The 26,237-nt window shown below is 35.3% G+C and overlaps 1 protein-coding gene across 2 annotated transcripts in view; it reads right to left on the bottom strand.

Moving 5' to 3' along the window:
- LOC149073239 (peripheral plasma membrane protein CASK-like) overlaps positions 1-26,237 on the bottom strand; it is a 429,829-nt gene that overhangs the window by 224,403 nt on the left and 179,189 nt on the right. For both annotated transcript variants that reach the window (XM_089247410.1, XM_089247411.1), the window contains exons 3-5: positions 17,952-18,057; positions 6,251-6,328; positions 486-661 (exon numbers count right to left, since the gene is read on the bottom strand). In XM_089247410.1, the coding sequence (XP_089103536.1) occupies positions 486-661; positions 6,251-6,328; positions 17,952-18,057 (360 nt within the window). The remainder of the gene's footprint in view (positions 1-485; positions 662-6,250; positions 6,329-17,951; positions 18,058-26,237) is intronic.

The following is a 26,237-nucleotide window of genomic DNA, read 5'->3' as shown; positions in this document are numbered from 1 at the left end:
TATGGTTTGACTGTAGTTTATGAATTCTCTTTTATTTCTGTGATCGACTGAAATAAGGGTTGAATTAAATCTACACTAATCTACAGTTTGATTACATTTGATTGGTGTCAACTGTGGTGATGCATCATGATAAAATATCATCAGAAGGACATAGCATACAGATTGTATTACTTTTTTATTACTATTGTCTGGATTTTAAGTGTGATTACTGAAGTTCCAACTTATTTCCAGTCTTCTCTCTCTCTCTTTAATACTTTTTACCATTTTCTTTTTTCAATTATGGCCACCAGTATAGTGAGGTAGTATATTATATGTTGTTTTGAAATGTCTTTCTGAAATGTTTTCACAAATTCGTGACTGGCAAAAATGAAGAACACTGATGACTTTTAAACACATCTTAATATTTTTCTTTTAACCACATGTGAAACTGATAAAATTCACAATATTAATGCCCATAACAATAAAAAAAAAATTCATTCACTAACCTGGATTAACTAGATGATCACCCGAAAGCTGTACAGCTACACCAAAACCACCCAACTTAACTGGAGAGGAATTTTCTTTGGTGGCCATAAGGACACTCTGTGGTTTGATATCACGATGAATAATGTCATTATTATGGCAGTAGTTTATGGCTTCAAGAATTTGTCTAAAATAATGGCTGTGAATAAAATACACTATTCTAATTAGATATATAATGACATACTGATTTATAAACAGAATGTATGATATAAATAAATTTACAATAGTTTTAAATTTTTTTACTGCAATGCTTTTTCTCCCTCTTTTGCTGCCACTTAGCTGTGCTGTTGGCCGTTGCTTATAATTCAAATTAAAATATGTAAGAGTCACAGTTAAGCTGTAGCATGTGAATATAATGTGATAGAGAGTAACAAATTGTCAGCATTTTTTTATTACATTAAAATTTCTATTGACTGTACTGTTTTACTGTTGACATTTTGTAAAAATCACTATTTCTCCAATCACTACTGTGCATATTTGTATGTATTACATGAATTACATGAGTTTTAATTTGCTACTGAAGAAGGCAAAATATTGGCTGTCATGAAGGGATTTGCATAAAAGAAGATCAGCATGCAATGAGTAATAATTTTTTGTTTGTTTTGATTTTTTTCTTTTTTGGTCTGATGGGGTGTGCCTGCTTCAAATATTTATAGAAAGTATTTTTCACAGTAAAGGAGAAAGTAATTTGTGATCAAGAAGTGTATATGGATAGATGTAAAAACTTTTGAGGGAAGTTTCACAAGTATGAGCCACACATAAAAAAAGAAGCTGGGTACCCATGACTAAGAAAAATACTTAAAGCATGTGAGAAATTATTTGAAAACATTTCATGGGCCTGCTTATAAAATAACCCATAACAAACTTGGGTGTTAAAATGTTTGTGGTAGCTGAGATAGATAAGGAAAAAACTCAAGTGAGAACAAAAAAAGAAAAGCTGCTGTTGTAGTCTTGTAATTTGGTGGAAATTCTCTATGATTTGGTCTCATTGTAATGACAATTAAATATTTCTTCATCACCAATAGAGTCCATAATTGATGTAAAAAAATTAATTGTGATGTTACTTCAAATTAGGATTTGATATCAAAATGACTAGGCAACATGTCTTTACATCAGGTTTAATGTTCTCATCAGTTCAAGAATAAACCTAGAATTTTCAAACAGAAGAGGTAGTAGCTTGAAAGTAAGGGTGAATTTATTACGGAGTCGAAAGTGCTAATGGCTGATAAAATCATGAGAAATGAAGTTCTTTGCAAGATTGAGTTGGGTTTTTCTCAGTTTTTTTCTGGACATTATGCCGAGGTGAACTTGGAAAGAAAAGTCTACTAGTTTTTGCTGGGAACTTTTCTTTCCGAGTTCACCTCTCAGTATAATATAAAAAAAAAAAAAAATCTTTTCTTTGAAGAAGCTCTTTGTTATGCAACATTATTTCAATGAATACAGTTCCCAATTTATATGTTAAAGAACAGAAGAACTCCCGATATTTGTAGATATTCACAAAAACAGAATAAAAGCATCAAGACCCATATATAGAGATGTGAGATGAGAATATTCTCCAGAGAATATTCTCGGAGAACGAACATCTCCTGGATGTAAAAACTGAAGAATAATCGAGAATATTAATTTTTCTTTTAAATAATGAAGTTTTTTTTATCAATTTTGTTTATATTATGAAGTATAAATTAGTCTTCATTATCTAAAATATTAAAAAAAAACCAATTTTTTTTAAATATTTTAGGTAGAAACTGAGAATATTCTCAGAATATTCTCCTAGTCATGAATGACAGGTTTTAGAAGTTTGGTTATAAAGATTTCAGAAACCTTTAGATGTTAGATGAAAACCTTAGAAAATTATTTAAAATTAGATACATTTTCAGAAATTAGTTCAAAGCAAAGAGTAAAACCAAAGTTCATTGACAAAGGAAGTTATTCTGATACAATCAACTTCATTAAAAAGCTACAGAACTGTTGTTTTTTTCAATGTGCATACACTTAAATTTTGTATCACTCATATTTCTTTAAAAGTTGTGCAATTCAGCCACGCTTGCTTTTCTTGCTTTCAAGCTTCAATATTGTGAGCGACAAACTTCAATATTCCCATTGAGGAGAGATCGGGAACAAAGAATATTCTCTCAAAAGACTACTACTATAAATTACTAGAGAATATTCTTATAAAAAATAATAAGAATTATTCTCAAGTTATTTATAGAGATTATTTATTATAATGTTATTACAAATATTCTTGAGAATATTCTCTGGAAGGACTACTATTAATAACTTGAGAATAATTCTTATTATTTTTGATAACAGAATATATTCCCCAGTAATGTATAAAAATAGTCCTACCAGAGAATATTCTCAACAATATTATAACTATAGTTATAATAAATAATAATAATTATAACTATATTATAAATAACAGAATATTCTCATCAAGAATTTGTAAGAATATTCTCAAGTTATTTATAATAGTAATGCCCCTCTAGAGAATATTCTCGAATATTCTCCTCAATGAAAATATTCTCAAGAATATTCTCCTAAAGATTATTATCGAGAATTTTACATCTTGTAAATTAAATAACACGTGGCAGCAAGATTCTTCTAAACTGCACCTTCAAATGATGCAAAATGGCTATTGAAAGCAGCATATGCAGCAACAAAACATCTATTCTTTCAATATTTATTTTTGCATAATTTATCTATTTCAGATGTTTTGTAATCGTATTAATACACAATCTCTATGGTGATAATTTTAATTGCTACTGTGTCTCTTGGTAGAATGCATATTCACCACTTAATCAAGAAACCTAGAACATTCGTCTTCTGGGATTTCAAAAGCACCAAGAATATGAGAAAAGTCATAAAATTTAGATTTTCTGAGATTAGTTGTTCAGGTTTCATCACATGTCAAAGTCACTTGCAGTCAGAATGACTACTTGCATTGTTTTTGTGTTATAAGAGTATGTGCAATTGAAAAGCGTATTTTTAGGAAGCTCATCAATATTTGTTATTGCCATAGCTTTTCAAGTCAAATTATATTGGAAAATCACATTTCATTAACTAAATTGTTATATATTATATAAGTATTTTCTGTAAATTTTCGATCACAAATTAACTGATTTTAAATTGAGACTGATGGATAAAATTTACGACCAATATCACAACACATGCACACAGCTATCACCAGATTTTTCATTTATTTGATTAAATTAATTTGATAATGCTTTTGTTTTTTCTGAAATGCTACCTTCCCTTACATTTAATATAATCTACGAATTCACTGCTTTAGTAATTTCATGTATAACTATAGTTATAATAAATAATAATAATTATAACTATATTATAAATAACAGAATATTCTCATCAAGAATTTGTAAGAATATTCTCAAGTTATTTATAATAGTAATGCCCCTCTAGAGAATATTCTCGAATATTCTCCTCAATGAAAATATTCTCAAGAATATTCTCCTAAAGATTATTATCGAGAATTTTACATCTTGTAAATTAAATAACACGTGGCAGCAAGATTCTTCTAAACTGCACCTTCAAATGATGCAAAATGGCTATTGAAAGCAGCATATGCAGCAACAAAACATCTATTCTTTCAATATTTATTTTTGCATAATTTATCTATTTCAGATGTTTTGTAATCGTATTAATACACAATCTCTATGGTGATAATTTTAATTGCTACTGTGTCTCTTGGTAGAATGCATATTCACCACTTAATCAAGAAACCTAGAACATTCGTCTTCTGGGATTTCAAAAGCACCAAGAATATGAGAAAAGTCATAAAATTTAGATTTTCTGAGATTAGTTGTTCAGGTTTCATCACATGTCAAAGTCACTTGCAGTCAGAATGACTACTTGCATTGTTTTTGTGTTATAAGAGTATGTGCAATTGAAAAGCGTATTTTTAGGAAGCTCATCAATATTTGTTATTGCCATAGCTTTTCAAGTCAAATTATATTGGAAAATCACATTTCATTAACTAAATTGTTATATATTATATAAGTATTTTCTGTAAATTTTCGATCACAAATTAACTGATTTTAAATTGAGACTGATGGATAAAATTTACGACCAATATCACAACACATGCACACAGCTATCACCAGATTTTTCATTTATTTGATTAAATTAATTTGATAATGCTTTTGTTTTTTCTGAAATGCTACCTTCCCTTACATTTAATATAATCTACGAATTCACTGCTTTAGTAATTTCATGTATAACTATAGTTATAATAAATAATAATAATTATAACTATATTATAAATAACAGAATATTCTCATCAAGAATTTGTAAGAATATTCTCAAGTTATTTATAATAGTAATGCCCCTCTAGAGAATATTCTCGAATATTCTCCTCAATGAAAATATTCTCAAGAATATTCTCCTAAAGATTATTATCGAGAATTTTACATCTTGTAAATTAAATAACACGTGGCAGCAAGATTCTTCTAAACTGCACCTTCAAATGATGCAAAATGGCTATTGAAAGCAGCATATGCAGCAACAAAACATCTATTCTTTCAATATTTATTTTTGCATAATTTATCTATTTCAGATGTTTTGTAATCGTATTAATACACAATCTCTATGGTGATAATTTTAATTGCTACTGTGTCTCTTGGTAGAATGCATATTCACCACTTAATCAAGAAACCTAGAACATTCGTCTTCTGGGATTTCAAAAGCACCAAGAATATGAGAAAAGTCATAAAATTTAGATTTTCTGAGATTAGTTGTTCAGGTTTCATCACATGTCAAAGTCACTTGCAGTCAGAATGACTACTTGCATTGTTTTTGTGTTATAAGAGTATGTGCAATTGAAAAGCGTATTTTTAGGAAGCTCATCAATATTTGTTATTGCCATAGCTTTTCAAGTCAAATTATATTGGAAAATCACATTTCATTAACTAAATTGTTATATATTATATAAGTATTTTCTGTAAATTTTCGATCACAAATTAACTGATTTTAAATTGAGACTGATGGATAAAATTTACGACCAATATCACAACACATGCACACAGCTATCACCAGATTTTTCATTTATTTGATTAAATTAATTTGATAATGCTTTTGTTTTTTCTGAAATGCTACCTTCCCTTACATTTAATATAATCTACGAATTCACTGCTTTAGTAATTTCATGTATTCTGACCATTCCAACATTTTTTTCGTAAAAATGTTTAATTTTTCAATGGATCCTGTATTTTAACATACTGTAATTTGCAGTAGCTCCCTATTTCCCACTCATTAACAATATTAACACATAGTTGACAATTTTTCTCACTTTTGGTAATTATTTTTTTATAAATTTGTGATGTCGTATATTTAAGGGATCTCTATTACCCATATTTTTCTTGAAGAAATATTTACGTGGGGGCCTGATTAATAATAATAATAATAATAATAATGTGATCCTCACGTATTCCCAAGGGATCAGCATGATCCGTCTAGGGAATTTGTTTGTGTTAGTAAACATCCATGCTCGAACGGGGATTCGAACCCAGACCTGCACAGTGAGAAGCTAGTTCCCTAACCACTCGACTGCCAGGCGGCAATTTATTACATATAAATTATAATTTTACATTTTTAATGTTCATGATCTGTGATGAAATTATATAATTTAATATAAGTTTCTGTTTCACCAAACAGTAAAATTGAATTTTAATTTTAGCTTCATGTACAAAAGATATTGTAATCAATAATTATTTACCTTGCAACTGCTTCACTATATACAAAACCGGCAGTGGCTCTTTTCACTATTTCAAAACATAAATCAGATCCCTCCATACTATAAATGAAAAAATATGTTATGGTTATTATGAAAAATATGTGTGTGGTTATTTTTAATAACAGCATAAATTAAACTCTTTACTTGTTCACAGAGACCTCTGTTCTAGAGTAATGGGTTTGTGAATAAAGCAAAAATGGTCGGCATTGCAGCAAGGCCGTAACTAGAGGGCGGCAGACAACTTCCCTAGGCAGCAATTTTAGATGAGAACAAAGAACACCAGTATAAAATTATCAAATTTTAAAGTCGTGGGTATGGCAAAATAATATTTGCCTAGGGAGGCAAAAATCCTAGTAACGGCAATGCCTTGCAGTACCAATAATGATATAACTAAGTATTTCTCAAACTTTTGTCACCCAGGGCTCCCTTGCCCAATTTATGATTCATCAGTGGCTCCCCAGAATAGTTTGTGTGGTAGATATTTTTCCTTGTAAAAGAACCACTTCAAAGCATAAATAGGCACACAGATCAATATTTTCAGTTTGTTGCGGCACCCCTGGCACAGATTGGTGATGCCCACTTTCCAAAACACTGCTCTAACTTAATAGCAAAAGCAGATGTAGTGATAATGATATTAAATGATAATAATTGATGCTTTCAAATTTAGGGAGGAGGGCAGGACCAGACCATTAGGGTGTGCGAAAGGTGCAGTCGCACTCGGCCGCAAAATTTCAAGGCCAAAATTTTTCCAAACAAAACCCTTTCTTATCTCAGCAGATATTTTGGAAATTTTTTGATTAAAATTTAATTTTTTCCCATTAAACTATTATTGATTCTGAAAGGATAATAATACCTAATAACACTAAAAATAAAGTTTTCAGTGTTATTAGGTATGACATTAGCTTATTTTTTAGAGAGTAAAAGAGTGTATGCAGGTGGGGGTCGCGTTCTTCAACGCTGAAAAAAAGTCTGGCCTTTTTTTCTGCCATTAAAGAATAACAGGGCTATATTAAGCAAGAAAAAAAAACGTGATGAGGAAATCAAATGAAAAAAGGCACCACAAAAGAAATCTAGTGTTTTTCCCCCTTGAAAACCTCCCCTCTTGTTGAAGTTACCATCTGGTCTGTAGCATGGACATCTCTAGATGGTGACTGCCCCAGAGTGAGGCAACTTCCACTGTCCTCTGGAGTGTTAATTACATGGCTTCCTGGGAACCTCTGAACTGTGATGCTTCCCTAGGGAGGCTTGCATAAACACCACCATCTGAATCATTCTCTCATCTATTCTGGTAGATGGATATACAATGTGTAAATTCTAAATTTTGACAAATTTTACTACAGAACTTCTGATAAGACAATGTATTTGCCTACTATTAAATTAATTATATCTAAGGTTTAAGCATAGGCGAAATAGACATGAATGGCTGGGGGGGGGGGGGGCATGATGATGATATACCTATTCATATATATACATACATTAGATCAGTCGGCTCCATCATTGGCACTGGGGGGAGCCATACCATGCCCCCCATATTTCCACCCATGGATTTAGGCTGATTGCAACCAGTGTTGTTAATATTTGACAGCCTATACCAGGGCATCTTTTTGAATTTCAAATTTGAATATTCAAATATATTGAGATTATAATCTTTGATTTTATTTGTGACAACGACTTGTGTAAGTCGCCATCTGGTGGCAGCGTCAGCAGTTGTGAGCTTGGCCTGAGTCTGGTCCGGCCATCCATGTACGGTCCCTTTCAGTGTACACGAGCTCCAAGGAAAGATTGAGAGATTCGGTGTCTCTGTAGTCTAGTGGTCTAGGGCGTTCACCCGGAAAGTGAAAGGACGTGGGTTCGATTCCCTGCAGGGGCAGTTGAATTTTCTCTCTTTCCAAAATATATCTTTGGAACATCCAGTTGTTAAAACCTTCATAAGTAAAATAACATTGAAGAGCTCATATACAGTGAATCCCACTAATAGTTTTTTCAAAAACTTGTCATGAAAAACGTTGTAGGCAGTGGCGTCGGAGCCGGGGGTGCTGTGGGTGCTCGAGCACCCACGGAAGTTTGTAGAACGGGTCCAAGCACCCACAGAATTGATTCAAAAATCGAAATTTCCTACATGAATCTCAAGACCGGCACCCACAGGTTCAAAACACTTCCGACGCCCCTGGTTGTAGGCATGGGAAAACACTTTAAATGGAAAAATTCAGAAGTGTTAGTGAAGGTTAGGACTACGAAAATAAGTTGTACTAAGCAAGAAAACTTTCTAAGTGGGAATGTTAAACGGAATATACTGTAGTAACTTTAAATTAATCTACATTTTCAAACACAGTTCTAATGTGTTTCAGAATGTTTTTATTTTTGGGAATCCCAGTATTTGATTCCTTTACTTCTATTATTTACAAACAGCAATAAAAATTCAAAAAAATTATGGAAGTTATCGAACTGCAACATATATTTGATAAAGATGATGAAACGGTTTAAAAGTATATTTATCAGAAATGTATGTCCGTTCAATATGATTCGAGCCATGATGAAGTGTAAGCAGGTGGACCATACTAATTATTATTAATCATTTATACATTTTGTCAAACTAATTTGAATGCAATTCCCTTTCAGTATATCATGTTTGAGTACTACAGCTCAGAAGTTCAGGCAAAATGTATTTAATGCTTTTTTGCCTATTTTTTAACTCGTAAAAAATGCCCTTTTTGAAATTTTTCTGCCATATAAATGCCTATTTCAACATATTTTTAAGTTTATTGGTGCATTTCAGAGGCCGTAATATGAAAAAAATTGTATTTTTTGAGCATTGAAATCGAAAGAAATGCTTTTTTAAAATATTTTTCCAACTCTCAGTATTAATTTTCATCAAAAAGTTCCTCCTCCCTTCCAGCTCCATTTAAACATGAACAATTTGGCAAGATGATGATCTGACAGCTTGGGAACTTGATGTTGCCATGAGTTAACTTTACTTTGACCAGATGGTGTTAGCATATGACCATGGCCCACACAAGGGTGGAACTGAAAGGGATCCAGCCATGGAGCCCAGGACAATTACCATCTTTTTTTTTATGCTATATATCCCTTTGAGGGGCACTATATAAAAAAAAAAAATTTCGGCCGAACTAACTTCATAAACTTGATACATAGGACTCATATAAATATGTTTTGCAACTATTATTTTATTTTCATCAAAATCCAGCGAACAACAGGTAGTCGCACAGTGGGGACACCACACACCTAGAACACTGAAAACTTCCCTAGGGTGTAATGCAGGAAAAGCAACATTTTGTTTGAAAAATTCCCTTTCTAGCGATTTTGTAGGCCAAAATGATCAACATAAGCATATTGATAGCTGGTAAATCTTTTTCAATGAGATGGCAGTGTAAATTTTCCTTCTTGAGTGGCATATAAATTTATTCGAAATGCCAAATTTTCCATCAGTGGCACTGAAAAAAACAATAAGAACATCAAGATTGGCGATGTATCCGGCATTGGTAGAATTTACTGAGATGGTCCCACTTCTTCCTTGAAATCTGGGTTTTGGTTTTTTCTCCTGAACCATATGAAATTGTCGAGAGGATCAAGGCATTGGGCAGCATTGGGCAAGGCATTGGGCATCAGCATCATTTTCGTGATAATCCATGCAGTAAGCTTTGTTTTATTTTCTTTATCTGGTGTATCATCAGATGCATTAGACTCCAGATCAGAGAGAAGCTCTGAAATTAGTATAATATTGCTTCAACTGTACTTAGGAATTTTATAGGCATTTCACCACCAATAAAAGTAATAAATGCCCAATAATCGGTTGTGAAGGGGGGGGGGGACTCAAGGCGAAATAAATTCCAGAAAATAAAATTAAAGCAGTAGAGAGAGCATAGAAAGTAGTCGTCAAAAGAAAAAGCTGCTCTAAAACCACTAGAATGAAAGAATGGTTATGCGTGGGACAAAAAAATAACATATGTTGTGTCTTCTATTCTAACCCCCGAAATTTCCACCACAAATACACATGTGAGATGTTTCAACACCATTGCTGCTGTCACCCATTTTCTAATAAACAAGAAAGAGGGGAGAAAATGAAGAAAAACAAGGTAGCTTCGTCTCAAGAGAGGTGGTTTCACACTGACGTCACTTGGTGTATCTCATTGCTCTAGGTGTGCAGTGTCCTCAGTATGGAATCACCTTTTTAAAACTTTCATAATTTGATTTTAAACTATTCTTAAGTTTATTGAATGGCTTGATTTCAACAAATAGGGCAAAATCTATAAAAAACAATTATCAATTTTTGAAAAAAAAAATTTTTTTATTAGGAAATAAATTTTAAAACAAGCACCATAAAAATAGAGAAAATGGCAGATTTTTTTACCAATTGCAAAACAAAACCAGTATGATGCTGCCATCTCTGACAGAAAATCTAAATCTTAAGCTATTTAATAAGATTTAAATGATTACTGTGCGAAAAGTAGTTATTTTTTGATGGAATTTTGAAAAGGTGGTTTCGCTATGGGGACACCGCGCCGGAAAGGGATGGTATATATTCACTATAGAAGGGCTCGTGGAAAGTGGCTTGGAGACCCCCAGGCTGAGATATTTGGTGGGCCTCTTCGTCAGATGTTTCACAGGCCCCAAAGTGAATTTATTGCATGAAAAGAAGGTTAGAATCATCTCGGGGTCCCCGGCTGAAGCCCTGTCAGCCCCACCCATGTGGAGGCCATGGGTGTTGGTCATAGTGTTTCAGATGAATGCAGCCTGTGCTAGGCAAGCAGAGGGAAATTAGAAATTTTTGCTTCTACACATGTTTAACATTAGGTGTCGCTCAGGCATTGGACTACATTGTATATGTACAGCTGATTGATGACTGTTTCAAGAAGACATCAGTTAATGTTATGACTCACCCAAGGCAAAGTGGGAGAAGACAGCGCTCCAGAGACCCATGTTGTTTTGATTTTGTGTTTTTACACCATAAATGCACTGCAAACAACCATGGCTATTTATTTTACATACATATTTTTTGGTATTCGATTAAATTGACCAGAGTCATCTTCAGAGGTGTGTGACAGATGTGGTCACACAGGGCTCCGTGCTTGGAGGAGTCCCACATATGTGGGAATATAATTTTTTTTCACTATAATAGAACAAGGTAGCCAGGGCCATAACTAGAGGGGGGGCAGCAAAATTTAGGAGGTGACAGTTTTACGGGGGAACAAAGAACACCATTACAAAATTACCAAATTTTAAAGTTGTGGAGACGGCAAACATCCTAGTTACGGCCCTGAGGTAGCTATGTTTCAACTATAGAAATGATAGTGATTATTCCAAATAAATGTGAATTATTTGCAACTCGAAGCCCCATTGATCATTTTCTCTTCCGGCTTTGCATCTGGTAATGATGACCCTGGAATTGATCCGAGGGACCTCAAATACTTTATTTTGGACTTAAAATTAATTTAACCTGGATAATAATGCAGTTATTATAAGCTCTAGTTGAAATAGTAAACAGATTAAGTGCAACCAATTTTTCAGGTAGTTTCTGGATCCTTAATACCTTAGTTTTTAGTTATATTTCCTTCCTTCCATAAATTATAAATGGCCGTTTTAGTTCCTATCTTAGGTATTCTTAGTGCCTTTTTGCCTGCGTATTTCAACCATTTTTAGTGCCTAAAATTTTGGGCTCTTTTGATTACGATCCCAACTATCAACACGTTCTTGAAATAATAAAAAAACAAGTTCTTCCTGAATGATTTTTTTCCCTCCTCAAGATTTATGTTCATAACTCAAAAAGTTTATTAGTCAAAAAGAGACTACACAAAATGTTTGGAGGACCACAAACAATTTTTTTGCACCGGGCCGCGAAATTCCTAAGCCTGGCCCTGGGGAGGGTTGAAAACCAGAAATTCTTTTAAGTTTGTAATGTATGAAACTTGTGCTAATGCAGGGGTAATATTATGTATATTTTTTAAATTGATGGTTTTCCTCCAACAGCAGCTTAGAGGCTGTTCCAGTATTTTGCAAGCAGAATTTTAGCCATTTTAACCGACTCTCCCTTGCAGCAAAAGTAATCAAAGCTCAAACCTCCCACCTTGCCAGTAAAATTAAGAGTTGGGTCAAAACCTTCTAGACTGGTACTGGTCTCAATCTAGGAAGATTTGGCTGCAATCCTACAAGAAATAAAAGAATTAAATATTTTTTTGTGAAAAATTAATGAAGAGAGAAACATCTTTATAAGAAAAGCATTTTTTGCTGTTTTTAATTTTGTAAATTTGAAATTTTTTTTGAAAGACAGTAACTCAAGATTTCTTTAAAAGATTTAAAATGCCCCTACCAGCCTTCAATCTGCCAGTGTACCCCCTAAAGCCCTTGGGCTCTTTTTTCTTCCCCTGATCAGAAGCACACTCTAGGACAGTGTTTCTCAACCACCGTGACATCAATCATACCAGGCCGTGAGAATATATTCAGTACCCTTTCATTTTTCAAGCATTTCCACGAATAATTAATTGGTTTATTTCACTATTATGGTACATATTATTTTAATTTTTCAGTCTAAAAATCATATAAGGGGAAAGATGGAAAACCCTCCTAGAGTTCTAGAACAAAGGCTTCCAGCCACAATTGTAAATTATAAGAACTTGGAGGATTCCTCTTCCCTTATCACACTGAAAATCCTTCGTTTTATTGCAAGGCCCAAAGGAAGGGAAACATGTCTCTGGCCCTTCCCTCCCCCTCGAAACAAGTATTTTTAATTGTTTTTTTTTCTTTTCCTATTTTTGAGTATCCATCTTCATGAGACCCAAAAAATATAGTATGGGTGGGGAACGTTTTTCCATATACTCTCCATCCCTTTTCACTGAAAATATCCCACTGCTTCAGGGCTCTCTGTTGACAACCAGATGACCCTGTTGTCCTAAGAACAATGACCCTGAAAATGTCCTAAAGACAATAATGCCAAGAGAAAACTCGGTATCCCATGTTCCTTGGAGACTGGAAGAACATCTGTGCTATTCACCAAGCTGCATAACTTCCAAAGGGAATAATTGTGAGTGATTAGGAATTTCCTGTCAATAGAAAACCACCTTCAACCATTGGACCCGTTATTTATGGCCAGTGGTAAAAACCTCTAGCAGTCTTATTATAACGATTTAGTATGTGTTCTCAGAAATGAACGAAGTATTTTACATATGCGTGGCAAATGTCAGCAACTAATCAGTGAAGCACCTGCTGTATACAGAAAATAGTGTATTTTGAATTGGTCATCAAGGTGCACATAACTACTGGTGATAGCTCGAATTCTGTTTTCTTTGCAAAAACACGGTAAATTACGTATACCACTTCCTTGGTCTTTTGTTTTCGGCCCATTTCTTTGGTCCGACTAATCCTTACATTTCTCTTACTCAACACCTGAGAACACCCTTCTCCTCAAAATCCAACCTGCTCACTCTCTGCATCAACTTTGAAATCCCTAACTTTTCCATCTCTTAACTTAATATCCCTCTTCCTGAAAAATTACCCCTGTCCTTCATTGGTTCATTTCATTCCTTTTCACCTACAGCTAACCAGTCCTCATCCAGACTAAAATTCATCCCAAGAACCTGACCCATTCAAACCCTGAAGCCACCTTCAACCCTCGCCAAAACTGCCGCCTGTCTAATAAAAGATCAATTGGTGTTTCTTCTTGCCGCTACCTTTGACCCTATCAATAACACGCAATTGCCTTTAGTAAACCGTACCCAGTATTGCACGTTACTAAAGAGAATTCATGTAATGTGGACAAAGTTCCCAAAGAAAAGGTAAAAGAAGCACCAAAACTTGAGATGGGACTGACCCATACAAACAGGTGCAGAATTAAAAGAGCACAAACAATTCTAATTGCACAAAACATGGAACTGGTACAGGTGCACCCATTAAAGACTCTCCGCGATTTACAGCTACATTTATTTCCAAAATTAAACTTAACACCCGGAAGATATGCCTTGTCAAATGTACCAATTCAAGGGAAGAATGGCAATTTTCTTTAAAGTTGTACTTCAGTGAGTCTGTAGTTCTTTTTAGTTGTGTATAACTCACCCCATGTCCTACAGGGGCCAAATGTGACCCTCAGCTTCATTAAATGTGGCCCAAAATATCAAACCTAATTTTGTAAAAATAAACTAGGCGACACATTTCCATGTCACATAAAATGCCCCCAGCACAGTTCTAGATCACAGAGGCAATTTTTGTCACATTTAAAAAACACTTAAGTGACCCACGCCACAGTTCCAGATCACTGAAGTGATCCCTGACCTATTTAGGGATCACCTCAAGACAGTTCCAGAGCACGAAAGCAATTCATGGCACATTTAAAGATCACTTAAGTCAGGTTTCTTCGTGGAAGAATAATTTCAGTTTATTTCTTATATTATTTTAATTTTCATTGTGGCACAGATAACCTTGCTTTATAATTTATAATACAGAACAGAATGAACCGATCACAGTTTCAAATCACTGAAGTAACTTGTAGCCTATTTACAGATCACCACGGCATGGTTTTAAAGCACTTAAGTGACCTGTAGCACATTTAAAGATCATTTAGGGATCCGCAGCACATTTAAAGATCATTTAGTGATCCGCAGCACATTTAAAGATCATTTAGTGATCCACGACACATTCCTAGGTCACTCAAGTGGCCCGTGTCACATTTGCAAATCACTTAGGTGATACACGGCACTGTTCTAGATCACTTAATAAAGTGTATCCAAGACACATTTCAAGTCAGTGAATTGGCCTGCACTATCCTAAAGGTTGAACACCCTTTGTTTATACAAGACACAATGACTGGATTACAAACGACTTGATAAAAATGATAAATATTAAAGAAAAGATGTATATAAAACACTGTAAAAAACCATTCAGACTTGACTATAAAACTGAGTATAAACAATATGAGGTTAATGTAAAAAAATTAATTAAGAAAAATAAAGATGACTATTTTTTAAAGAGAAATTCACCAACTTTGGATCAAATAAAAGAGACAATGGAAATTCATAAATAAACTTATAAATAATAAAAATATCACATTACAAAATTATGATAATCCACACTGACTAGTTAATGCTTTTAATACCAATTTCACAGATCGGGTGCAAAATGATGATGTAAACAATCAAGAAAGCAATTTCTACACAGATTGAAAATTCTAATATTAATTCATTTGTTCTTCGAGAAATTGATTTCACACAGCTTGACAATTTAATTAAAACACTAAATAATAGAAAACCTACGTTAAATGATGGTTTAACATCCAGAATGCTAAAGGTTATCTATCCTGACCAGCCATCGGTGTTGTAATTACTCTGATTAACAAATCCTTGAGTACTGGAATTTTTTTCACAGAACTGAAAAAAATCTATTGTCACACCCATATACAAGAAAGGTGACAAAGAGGATATGAACAATTAGAGACCTATCTCAATATTACCTGTTTTGTTGAAATTAATAGAGAAATGAATAAAACAGTAACTTTATTATTCTTATTTAAAAGCTATTAATTATTACTCGCATTGTCAATTCGGTTTTAGACAAAAAATGAACACTGAAATGGCTATGACTAAAAATTTAGGGATCACATATCAAATCATAAAAAAGTAGCAGCTGCGTTATTGATATTAGCAAGGCATTTGAAATTGGGATATTTTATTAGAAAAACTAAAAAATATTGGAATAAGAGAGGCCTTCCCCTTGACTGGTTTAGATCTTTTGTTACAGATAAGAAACAGTCGGTAAGAATTAATAACAGTACAAGTGATTTTAAAATAGTAACTACAGGGGTGTACCCCACAGGGACCAGTTTTGGGACCAATACCATTCTTAATTTATATAAATGAAATACATAACGTTAATATTTCTGGTGTCATTCACAGATGATACTGTCTTAATTTGTACAGCTGACACAACTGAAGATTTGATAAAAAATTTAGAAAAAGACAATTACACCATAAATAAAAGAATTAAAAGTCTATGACTAAAGCTTAATGCAAGTGAAACTAAATGGATGCATTTTAATTTAATAAATATAAATACACACATAGACAACTGAAGTTAAATTTCGTGAATGGGGTGATTTTCATCCTGATGCCATTTGTAATTGTGCTTATATAGAAAGTGTAATATTGTAAATATTGTAAATTATAAATTATAAATATCTTGGATTAGTTATCTCACCCAACTTGAAATGGAAAGATCCCACTACTTCAAGTGTCAATAAACTAGGAGTAATTGGGGTTTGATGTTTAAACTAAAATCTATAACAGTTTGAGAGAAGCGTTCTATGCATGGGTGTTTCTACATATATTAAATGGAATAACTGTCTGGGGAGGAACATATAAAAATTCTATTCTACCTTTAAGTTGTTTAAATGATTTTTTTCGACGAGACATTCTGCATATTAACAATATTTTCTCGAAAGGCAATGTATCACTAATTCATTTTAATGTATGTCAACTTTATTTATACAAAGTACTACTGTTCATGTATAAAAATCCTGACTGGTATCCCAACAGAGCAATTACACAAAGAAGTATAATACAAATAGAGAATTTATATCATATACCATTACCAAGAAAAACAATTTACAAAAAAATCTTTCTTGCTCCAAGATTATGCAATGAGTTTAATGGTATCGATAGATAACAGCTTTCACTTAATATGTTTAAAAAAACTATAATAAATTGTGCATTTGAAATAATGGATATTGAACAGTTCATTTTATTTGATAATTAACTAATCACTGTAATTTGAGAGAGAGTGCTAACATTTTTAAACATTTAAGTAATACTCTTCCAAAAAAAGTTAGTTTGGATATTGAGTACTATTGCTTATTGTGTATTTATTATCGAGTATTATTGTGTTTGTACACTTTCTCTCAAGGTTGTGGAGGAAGTTGTCACATTGTGTTATTGTTTATGACCAATGGAAGGATTATATCCCTTTGGGTCAAACAGTGTTTGCTTTGTAGTTTTCTTTTTGTCTTTCTGTTTTGTATGTTTTGTCTCTAAAATAAAAAATAATAAAACTGCTTGTTTGATGGATAATGACATTTTTTCAAAAAATTTATAGTTTGAATCAAAGTGAAAATGCTGAATAATTGAGGTTTTGTGTTGAATAAATGATCAATTGCAACCAAAGCCAAACATTGTACAAATATGAAAGTCCTATAACTGAGCGATGTATAAACAAGGTTCCACTGTATTGATGCTACATTTTACAAATAATGTATTGATGCTGTGGCAAAAAAGGTGTGAATATGATTCTTTAAAAACCAATCTGAGCGGGAGTGAGCTTAATTAACAAGAGCTGTTGATAATTGCATGTCTTTGGTTCTACATGGTATTAGATTTTCTTGGAACTGAAGGAAGATATATGTTCCCAATCCTTTGGTGCAAAATTTGATTTTCTTCAGTTCTGATTTAAATTAAATTATTTCCCATTTTCATATTTTCACACCCAATTGCTTGCATAATCACCATTCACAACAATGCCTGCCTTGTCATCAAAAGTAAGCAAAGCAAACCCTCCCCCCTGTCTCCTCACTGGTGCTTACTTAATGCATGAATGGCCCATTGCACTCATGTGACAAATATTTACACACATAAGAAATATAGTAATATATATAATTAGGTATATATCATGAAAAACAATATTTACTTACAATTCAAAAACCATGTACAGCATTCCTTCAGAACTATATGTTTCCAGTAATTCAACTATGTGTGGATGTTTTAACATATGGCAAATTGTGGCTTCTCTTTTGAGATCTAGAGGTAAAATTGAGTTATAGTACTATTAGCATATCATGTTAAATAATTCAGGTATGCTTACATAACACTTATATCAGAGGTGGCCAACTTCTTTCTATTCATGGGCCAACATAATGGTCTGCTGCAGCGTTAGGGGTAGCACCAGTGGTGCCACTTCGGCATATAAGCCCTCACCATTATTTCAATTAATTATTAAGTTACTTTCGTCACTAGAAATTAGTAGTTTGTAAGCAGTTTGTTAACCAGGAAATCCGCTGTTGGAACTGATACTTCAAATAATGATCACAAATTTGGTTTAATACATGGTACTTTTACCTTGTCAGGGCAGCACAAAATCACTTCACAGGCCGCATGCGGCCCACGGGTCAGCTGTTGAACACCCCTGCTCTATATCATTCATATTTTTAATAACCACACAATTGTAAAAATATCAATGATTTTGAAAAAAATATATGTGTGGCAAACTCTCAGCAATAAAAGCAATGAAAAAAGTTTTGATTTGGTATGCAATCAAATAGATAACTGAAAAAAATTCGAAATATTTGAGAAAATTTAATTAAACTATCATATATTGGTATATAGAGAAAATACCCACATATATGAGATATTTTAATTAAATTCTTTCATCTTAAAATTTTTAAGGTTAGTATTGCAAGATTTTTCGGAAGATATTCCCTGTATTGGCTGTATCCTCCTCCCTATTGACTCTCGCATCCTTCAGCAGAGCCTCAGACTAAACTTTTCATGTGCCCTTCTATACTTAATTAACAAAATGATAAGCGAATTGTCCCGGGCACCCGGGCTGAAACCCTGTTAGCGAGCCCAATATACAGGGCCACAACTAGGGGGAGCAGGCGGGTCTCGTGCTCCGGGCGCTGGACTAGAGGGGGCGTAAATTTTATTCTTAAACCTTTCCTTCAACATAACAAGGGGGCGCCAAAATGCGCACTGGCCCGGGTGACGAAGCATCTAGTTGTGGCCCTGCCAATATAGTCTTTTGCTATATACATTAATATACATTAATGTAACAAAGTTTTTTTACTTAAAAAAATTTAGATATCAATGGTTCCAAAAGTGCACGTTGTGGTTCCTAGTGGGTGGCACTGTGAGTTTGGAACATTGGTGAGTGCCTGTTCCGTGCTCTAAATGGATTTCTTTCAGCACTTTTAAAAGGCGGAGGAGAAACAATGGCTTGGATCATGAGGGCATGACCCCCACAAGGGTGGGGCTGACAGGGTTCCAGTCCTGGGGCTCGGGTCGATTCTCGTCTTTTTTTTTTCTTTCGCGCTATAAATTCATTAAAACGGGGTCCGTGAAAGTCAGGTCTGGGGCCCCCGCAAAAGATACCACTCTAGGGGCTGGCATGTTTTGCGCCCTCACAATCTCATGGCCTCCACATCCTGGAGAGTCGTGGTTGGCAAACACTCGAGAACCACTTGATACTGTATAAGTGGAACTATTGCTTACTTAGTTGCTTCAAATAAAAGAAGGTCCAAACACTCAGAGGACTTGCCTTGATGAGCAGTCTAAAGCAGCGGATCTTAACCTTTATCTATATTCGGGGACCTTTTTTTAGTATATAATTTCTATGGCGGAGCTTCGTAGGTTCGTCTCTTTTATTTATCAAATTTACTGATTTATTTGATTTTTTTAAAATGACTGTGGAGCCCTTCTAGAGGTGAACCAGGAGAGCACCTCCAGAGGAGCCCCGCAGGACTCCGAAAAGCACCGGTTGAGAACCGCTGGTCTAACAAAATAAATGCACGCACAATTGCACCACTGTCAAGACCTTATGAGCAAATGATCCCATATCTGCCGCCTGCCGGTGTCAGTCATAAACAAGGAGACAAATTTCCCTTAAAAGTTTTTTGCAGGCATTCATTTATTCGACTGAAACGTGTGTATGGATCGCCCCATCAATGCAGAATTTCATTTATTGTAAAACACTTCTACCCTGAGGTAAAGGAAGGACGCCTGCGTGGACAAAATAAAAAAAAAAGTGGACGTGGGCTCCAAAAATACCCATCGTAGGTGCCTGAAGCTGTACAAATAACCACTGGACAAGTATAGCAACACCACAGAACAAGACGTATAGGGTGAAGAAAAAACGATTTTTTAATTTTTTTGTTAGGTTTTTGTTTACTGCAAAACACTGTGGGTGCTCAAGCAGCAGCAGCACCCCGGTTCTGAAGCCACACCAAAACATATGCATCTGGATACCCTCCATCCCTTAGGCAAAACAGGGAAAAGGGACACAAGCAAAAATGTGAGAAGACGGGGTTGTGGGAGCACTACAGTATCGGCGCCTAAAGGCTCTATCAATTGTGATGGCAACGGAGACTCCGTTTTACAAGAGTGTGTGGGTGATCGAGCACCCACAACACCCCCAGCTCCGACGCCAGTGTGTCTGATCACGAAATGGCGAGAATAATTAAAAGATCCAAGACTGTTTGTTATAGTTTCATACATGGGTCTGGTTCCCCCTTCCAGAAATGTGAGAAAATGAAATGGCCAAATCTATTGTTCTATCACTTTGGTCCCCCCGAAATGAAAGTGGTCCCCTTCCGAATGAAATTTCTCACAGATAAAAGCGAGTTCAATTCGCCAAAAAGCATGTATCTTTTGGCGCCAAGTGGAATATGATGTTGTTTTCTCTGATGAGAAGAAGTTCAATTTACACATATATAGACCTTATGGTTTTAAATACATTGGTGAAATAAATTAAGATAATTTGCATATTTTATCGAATTTCATGAAAAGAACTGAACTGAATGTAAAACCACTGCTTCTAGACAAAAATGCAAATCTTGTACGTCAAATACGTAAGCGTACACGTGTGTGTAGGCGGAGCCAGTAGAGAACAGGCTTTATAAGCGCGCGTAAGTTAAGACGCATTTCGTTCGCCAGCATACCTCGGCGAATTTCTTGGTGTTATTTTGTAGCAATCGGTTAATTTCAAATTGTAACAGTAAAAATGAGTAACCACCAACGTTTAGATGATGGAATGGGGAGGCTAGAAGCAGGCCAATCTCAAGTCCAGATTTGTAGAGAGTTCAATTTAACGCCCAGCATCGTGTGTAACTTATGGAAACAGTTCTAGGATACCGGATCCATCGAGAGAAAGCCTGGGCAAGGTCGTCCAAGAACCACCACGGCCAGAGAAGATCGCCATTTGTCGATTATAGCGAGGCGTAACAGGAGTGCCACAGTTTCTCAGCTCTCTCGCGACTTGTATGCAGCCACAGGAACCCGTGTATCAAGGGTGACTGTTTCCAAAAGACTTCATGAGAGAGGGTTGTTTGCAAGAAGACCTGCTGTTTGCGTCCCGCTCATTTCTACGGACAGGAGAATCCGTTTATCATGGTGCATAGAGATTGGAGTATGGATCAATGGGCGACCGTTCTCTTCACTGATGAGTCCCGGTTCAGCCTAAGCACCGATTCTCGCCGTACGTTCATATGGAGAGAACCAGGGACCCGCTACCTACCCTCCAATGTCCGCTAAATCGACCATTAGTGCGGAGGAGGTTTAATTATCTGGGCAGGCATCATGTTGGATGGCCGCACACCTCTCCATGTCTTTGAAAGAGGCACTGTGACTGGTGTGAGGTATAGGGATGAGGTCTTGAAGCCCTATGTTCGCCTTTTCAGGGGTGCAGTTGGCCCCGAGTTCATTTTAATGGACGATAACGCGAGGCCACATAGAGCTCTTCTGCGCGACGATTTTCTAGAGAGTGAGGATATTCGCCGGATGGATTGGCCAGCCAGATCTTAACCCTATAGAGCAGTGGTTCTCAACCTTTTTTTTGTCCATGGGCCCCTTTTCAACCACTTCTCATTCCTGTGGCCCCCTTGCGTACATGAATAATTTTCTACTCCCCCTTCCTTTCTCCCCCCCCCCATTTTCCCATTAGAAGATAGTAATTCAAGAATTGTCTGAAGTATAAATATTATTTCCAAATTATTTTTTTTTTGTGTAAATGATTATGGTGTCATTGAGAAATGTCAGTTGTAGCTTCTAAAATACGCATTCTTAGAATGATAAAAACGACAAAAAGTGGTAGCAAGCAGTTTTATTAATTTTATTCTCTTCATGCGGATAAAAGTAGTAATGAGGGTAAGTAGTAAAGAGTAGTAATGTACATACACACACGAATGAATCACAATTGAAAAGTTCAACCTTCCACATCGTTTTAAACAATAATACATGTATCAAGGATATGGGTTCATGTTGTAGCCCTACAATGAATTTAAAAAAAAATGAACTAAAATTTTCCCACGTATTTTTTAAATATTTGTATGACCCATTCATTCGAGAGAAATCGTGTACGCAGTGGCAAAACTGTTCGTGTGAACATAATAATGATCCATTATCAGGATTTCAAGCCCATCGGAAAATATAAATAATCAGATTTTCAAATAAGAAAATTATCAGTTTGTTGACTTCAATCTCGATACGGTGAAAATCTGATATTTCATTGGATGATAAGCTGCCTTCAAGTGGCTTTTTGGTGAATAATGTGGCCGCTCTCTCGCAGGCGAACGAAGCAACGTGTGTGTTGGCTTAAACACAACATTTCATGTAACAGTCCGTACTATATTTAATATACAGGGCGCATAGGTAACGGGGCATATAGCATTTTACTGGCGAACCATTGGTCCTAGAGGCATACTTCTAGTTGCGAAAAAGTACCCGAATAATGTGTAGTACTCAGATATTTGATTCATGTTGCCAGGGGTTACATAGTTATTAAAATAAAAATGTTAACTTTTTATGCGGACACCCTGTGCCCCAAAACCCAATTGGAAAGTTGTTTCCTGGTCTCCAACAAAAAAAATTTCTGTGTCTAATTCATGTGTCTAAGTTCAAATTTTCACTGAGATATTCGAAGAAAGTTGGAAAAAAAACAGCATTGAATGAGGGGAAACCATTTTACCCGCATTGAATGCTGTTTTTTTCCCAAATTTCCCCAATTTTTCGAATTCGCATGTCTCGGTGAATATTGCACTTAGAAACGTGAAATTATTTTAGTTGGCATCGGGAAAGACAGAGCAACAACTTCTTAATTGGGTTCTTTTGGCACACGGGGACGGTATAAAAAGTTTATTTCATTTTATACCTATACAACCCCTTACAACATGAATGACATTTCTGAGTTGGACACGTGATTTGGATACTTTTTCTAGTTGGGTATGTCTTTAAGACTAACGGCTCACCAGTAAAGTGCCATACGCCCTGTTACCCATGCAGCCTGCATATACATGTAAAAAAATAGTTTGCGACGAAATACAGTCGACTCTCATTTTAACGAATACCGTTACAATGGAAAAAAAATATTGTTTTAACGAAAACTTTTCTAATCCCCCCCAGATAAGTTTACATAGGAACAATATAAAAATCTGGAATTCCTTTGTAACAAAATTTTGTTATTGCGAAGTGATTTCTCGGGTCTCTTGGAGTTCCGGTCTAATGGGGTTTGAGGAAAGCGTATTAATAAAAGGTCTTTAATATGCTTTGGGTTTGACTGTATTTCCCCCCAAAAAAATCTGACATTTTTGCAGTAAAGTAATTGAACTTCGACAATTTGATCTGAAAACAGTCCTTTTTATAATGATTATGTCCTTTTTACTTTTATAAATTTAGGAAGGAAGAAAGGGTGGGGAGAAAAATGGCCAAGACGGGCTCGGTTGTGCGTAAATAAATTCCACTTGTGCGCAAGGGGATTCGTGCCTCACTCTGTTTTATGACAAAATTTCACATTTATGAGACGTATGACTACGGGCACGATTAATCTCTCTATATATAGCTTTAAATATTAAAATATTTCATTTATACGAAGCACAATTTCAATTATTTGACATTTTCATTTTGATCGGAACTCCAAATCTTTGGCATTTAGACATCATTTCCAACAATCAAATCCATGCAGTTTTTGCAGATTGTGAAAACGCGTCGCTGAATTGGTTTTGCATGCGTATTATCAACACTAAAAACCATAAATTTTAGGTTGACAGATACAAAGAGACGGCATTGAGTGGGTTATGGACATTTCAAAGTGAAGACTTACGTGAGAATTTACTGCACATTTTTTAAAAATCAGCGGATGCAGTGAATCTCTAATAAACGGATTTAAATGTCTTTAAATGTAGTAGTACGCCTTTTTAGAACTTTTTTTCTAATGTCCACAACATTGTTCTTGCAGGATAGGAAAATTGCATTGAACCCTCTCTGCTTGCACCCTCTCTTAAGCCGCCCCTGTCCCAATATCACAGCAATGTAGTTTTAAAAAATTTTAAATTTCGCGGGCATTTTTCCTCATGTATGCTTTGATCTCTTGGAGTTCGTTATAACTGAATTCGACTTTATTTCTTTTCAGCAGAGGCAATGGATTGGCACCCCCTTTCAAAATTCATAAAAAATACCCCATACACATTCTCTATTCGATTTTTATAAATATATTCCCCATCAGACCACTCAGTGCTGGCTGAAGATAGCTTTGTGCTAAACTAGATGGCTATCCGTCTGTAATTGCATGAAAACGATAGGTTTTTTACGAGCTTTCATTTTTCACCCATCTACTTCTTGGATTACATTTACTACCAGCACTGAAAAGAATGTCAATGAATGGTCAACAAATCTTTGTCTGTTTTCTTTTGGCAGCCCTCTCTGAATGAAAAGTCTGAACACACACAATTTTCTGTCTTTACAGTTATTCCATTTTGCTTAAACCGCTTCTATATTTTGTGTGTGGGCCTACTATCACCCCCAAGTCGTAAAACCACCGAGATTACATGAACCACTTTTTTTATTTCCTTCCTCCTGTTAATGTCACTTGAATGGGGGAAAATAACGAAAAAGATATTCTATATGCACACAGTTTGTTTGAAATTAAATTTTTGTAGTCAGAGTGACTAAAAAATTTTAATGTCACAAATTTCTTCGTGGCCCCCGTATCAGTAGCCGTGGCTCCCCTTTTGCAAGATTTTCATCCGTGGCCCCCCTGGAATATCCTAGGGCCCCCGGTTGAGAACCACTGCTACAGAGCATGTCTGGGACGCTCTGGGGAGGGCAATTGCAACTCGCAACCCCCCTTCGGGAACCATCCAGGGAATGAAAACAGCGTTGCGGAACGAGTGGGACCAATTGACACAGGAAGTGATAAACTGCCTTATTTCAAGTATGAAATCACGCTGCGAGACCTGTATATCAGTAAGAGGGGACCATACCCCCTATTAACCCATTTTGTTGTTTATTCTGCAACCGCTGTTTCATACCTTCCGACTCCAACGACTCCACGCATGATCGTGCGTATTACAATTATTGAATGGTTATTTGTTTTGTATTGTATCAATGTATGTACATATCAAATTTCATTAAAATCGGTACAGTAGTTCTAGAGATAATCGACCAAGTCTGCAAATTATCTTAATTTCTTACACCAGTGTATTACTTGGCATCACCTACACCGTGACAGAGCCATATTTTTGAAATGCCAATTCGGTGGTGGGTCAGTGATGGTTTGGGGAGGTTTTGCATCTCAAAGGAAAAACTCCAATCGCATTCATAAGCTGGAAAATGAACTCACAGGCATTTATCAAGACATTCTGACAGAAAATCTACTACCTGAGGCACCTCTTATAACTTCTGTACAGCATTGGCCTAAGCAAGGGGGGGGGGGGGGTTGGGGTTGTAACCCCCCCGAGCCAAGATTATAGTGTTATTTTGCAGGAAAAAAAAGTAAACCCCCCCCCCCCTCAGAAGGAAAAGAAAATCTGAAAACCCCCTCGAGAAAATTCTCCGTACGCCTATGCTGTTCAGTATTTGTTTCAACAGAACAATGCTTCTGTACGTGTTTCAAAGTAGGCCTATACAAAGTCTTGGTTTGAAGTCATGAGATGCACATTGGAGAATGTTATGCCAAATTTTGCATTATGTTATAAGGGCTGCCAATTATAGTATAAACCTGAGCAAATGTTCAAATTTCGATCTAATTGCTCATTCATATGCTAGTTGAGCATCAGATAGAGATAGCCATAAATCAATAAGTGGATATTGCAAATGTTCGGAAATGTACCTATCTCATGGAAAGGTTCAAAACAAAGGTGTGTAGCACTATCAGGAATGTTATTCGAATTTATATATAGCATTGTCAGAAACTGTGAAAATAGTAATTTGGT

The sequence above is a fragment of the Pholcus phalangioides genome, unplaced genomic scaffold, assembly GCF_987345545.1.
Source record: "Pholcus phalangioides strain wild (caught in Gottingen) unplaced genomic scaffold, Ppha-v1.0 ptg000017l_1, whole genome shotgun sequence".
Classification (NCBI taxonomy): domain Eukaryota; kingdom Metazoa; phylum Arthropoda; class Arachnida; order Araneae; family Pholcidae; genus Pholcus; species Pholcus phalangioides.
The sequence above is the reverse complement of the archived record's forward strand: the minus strand, read 5'-3'. Positions and strand labels throughout refer to the sequence as shown.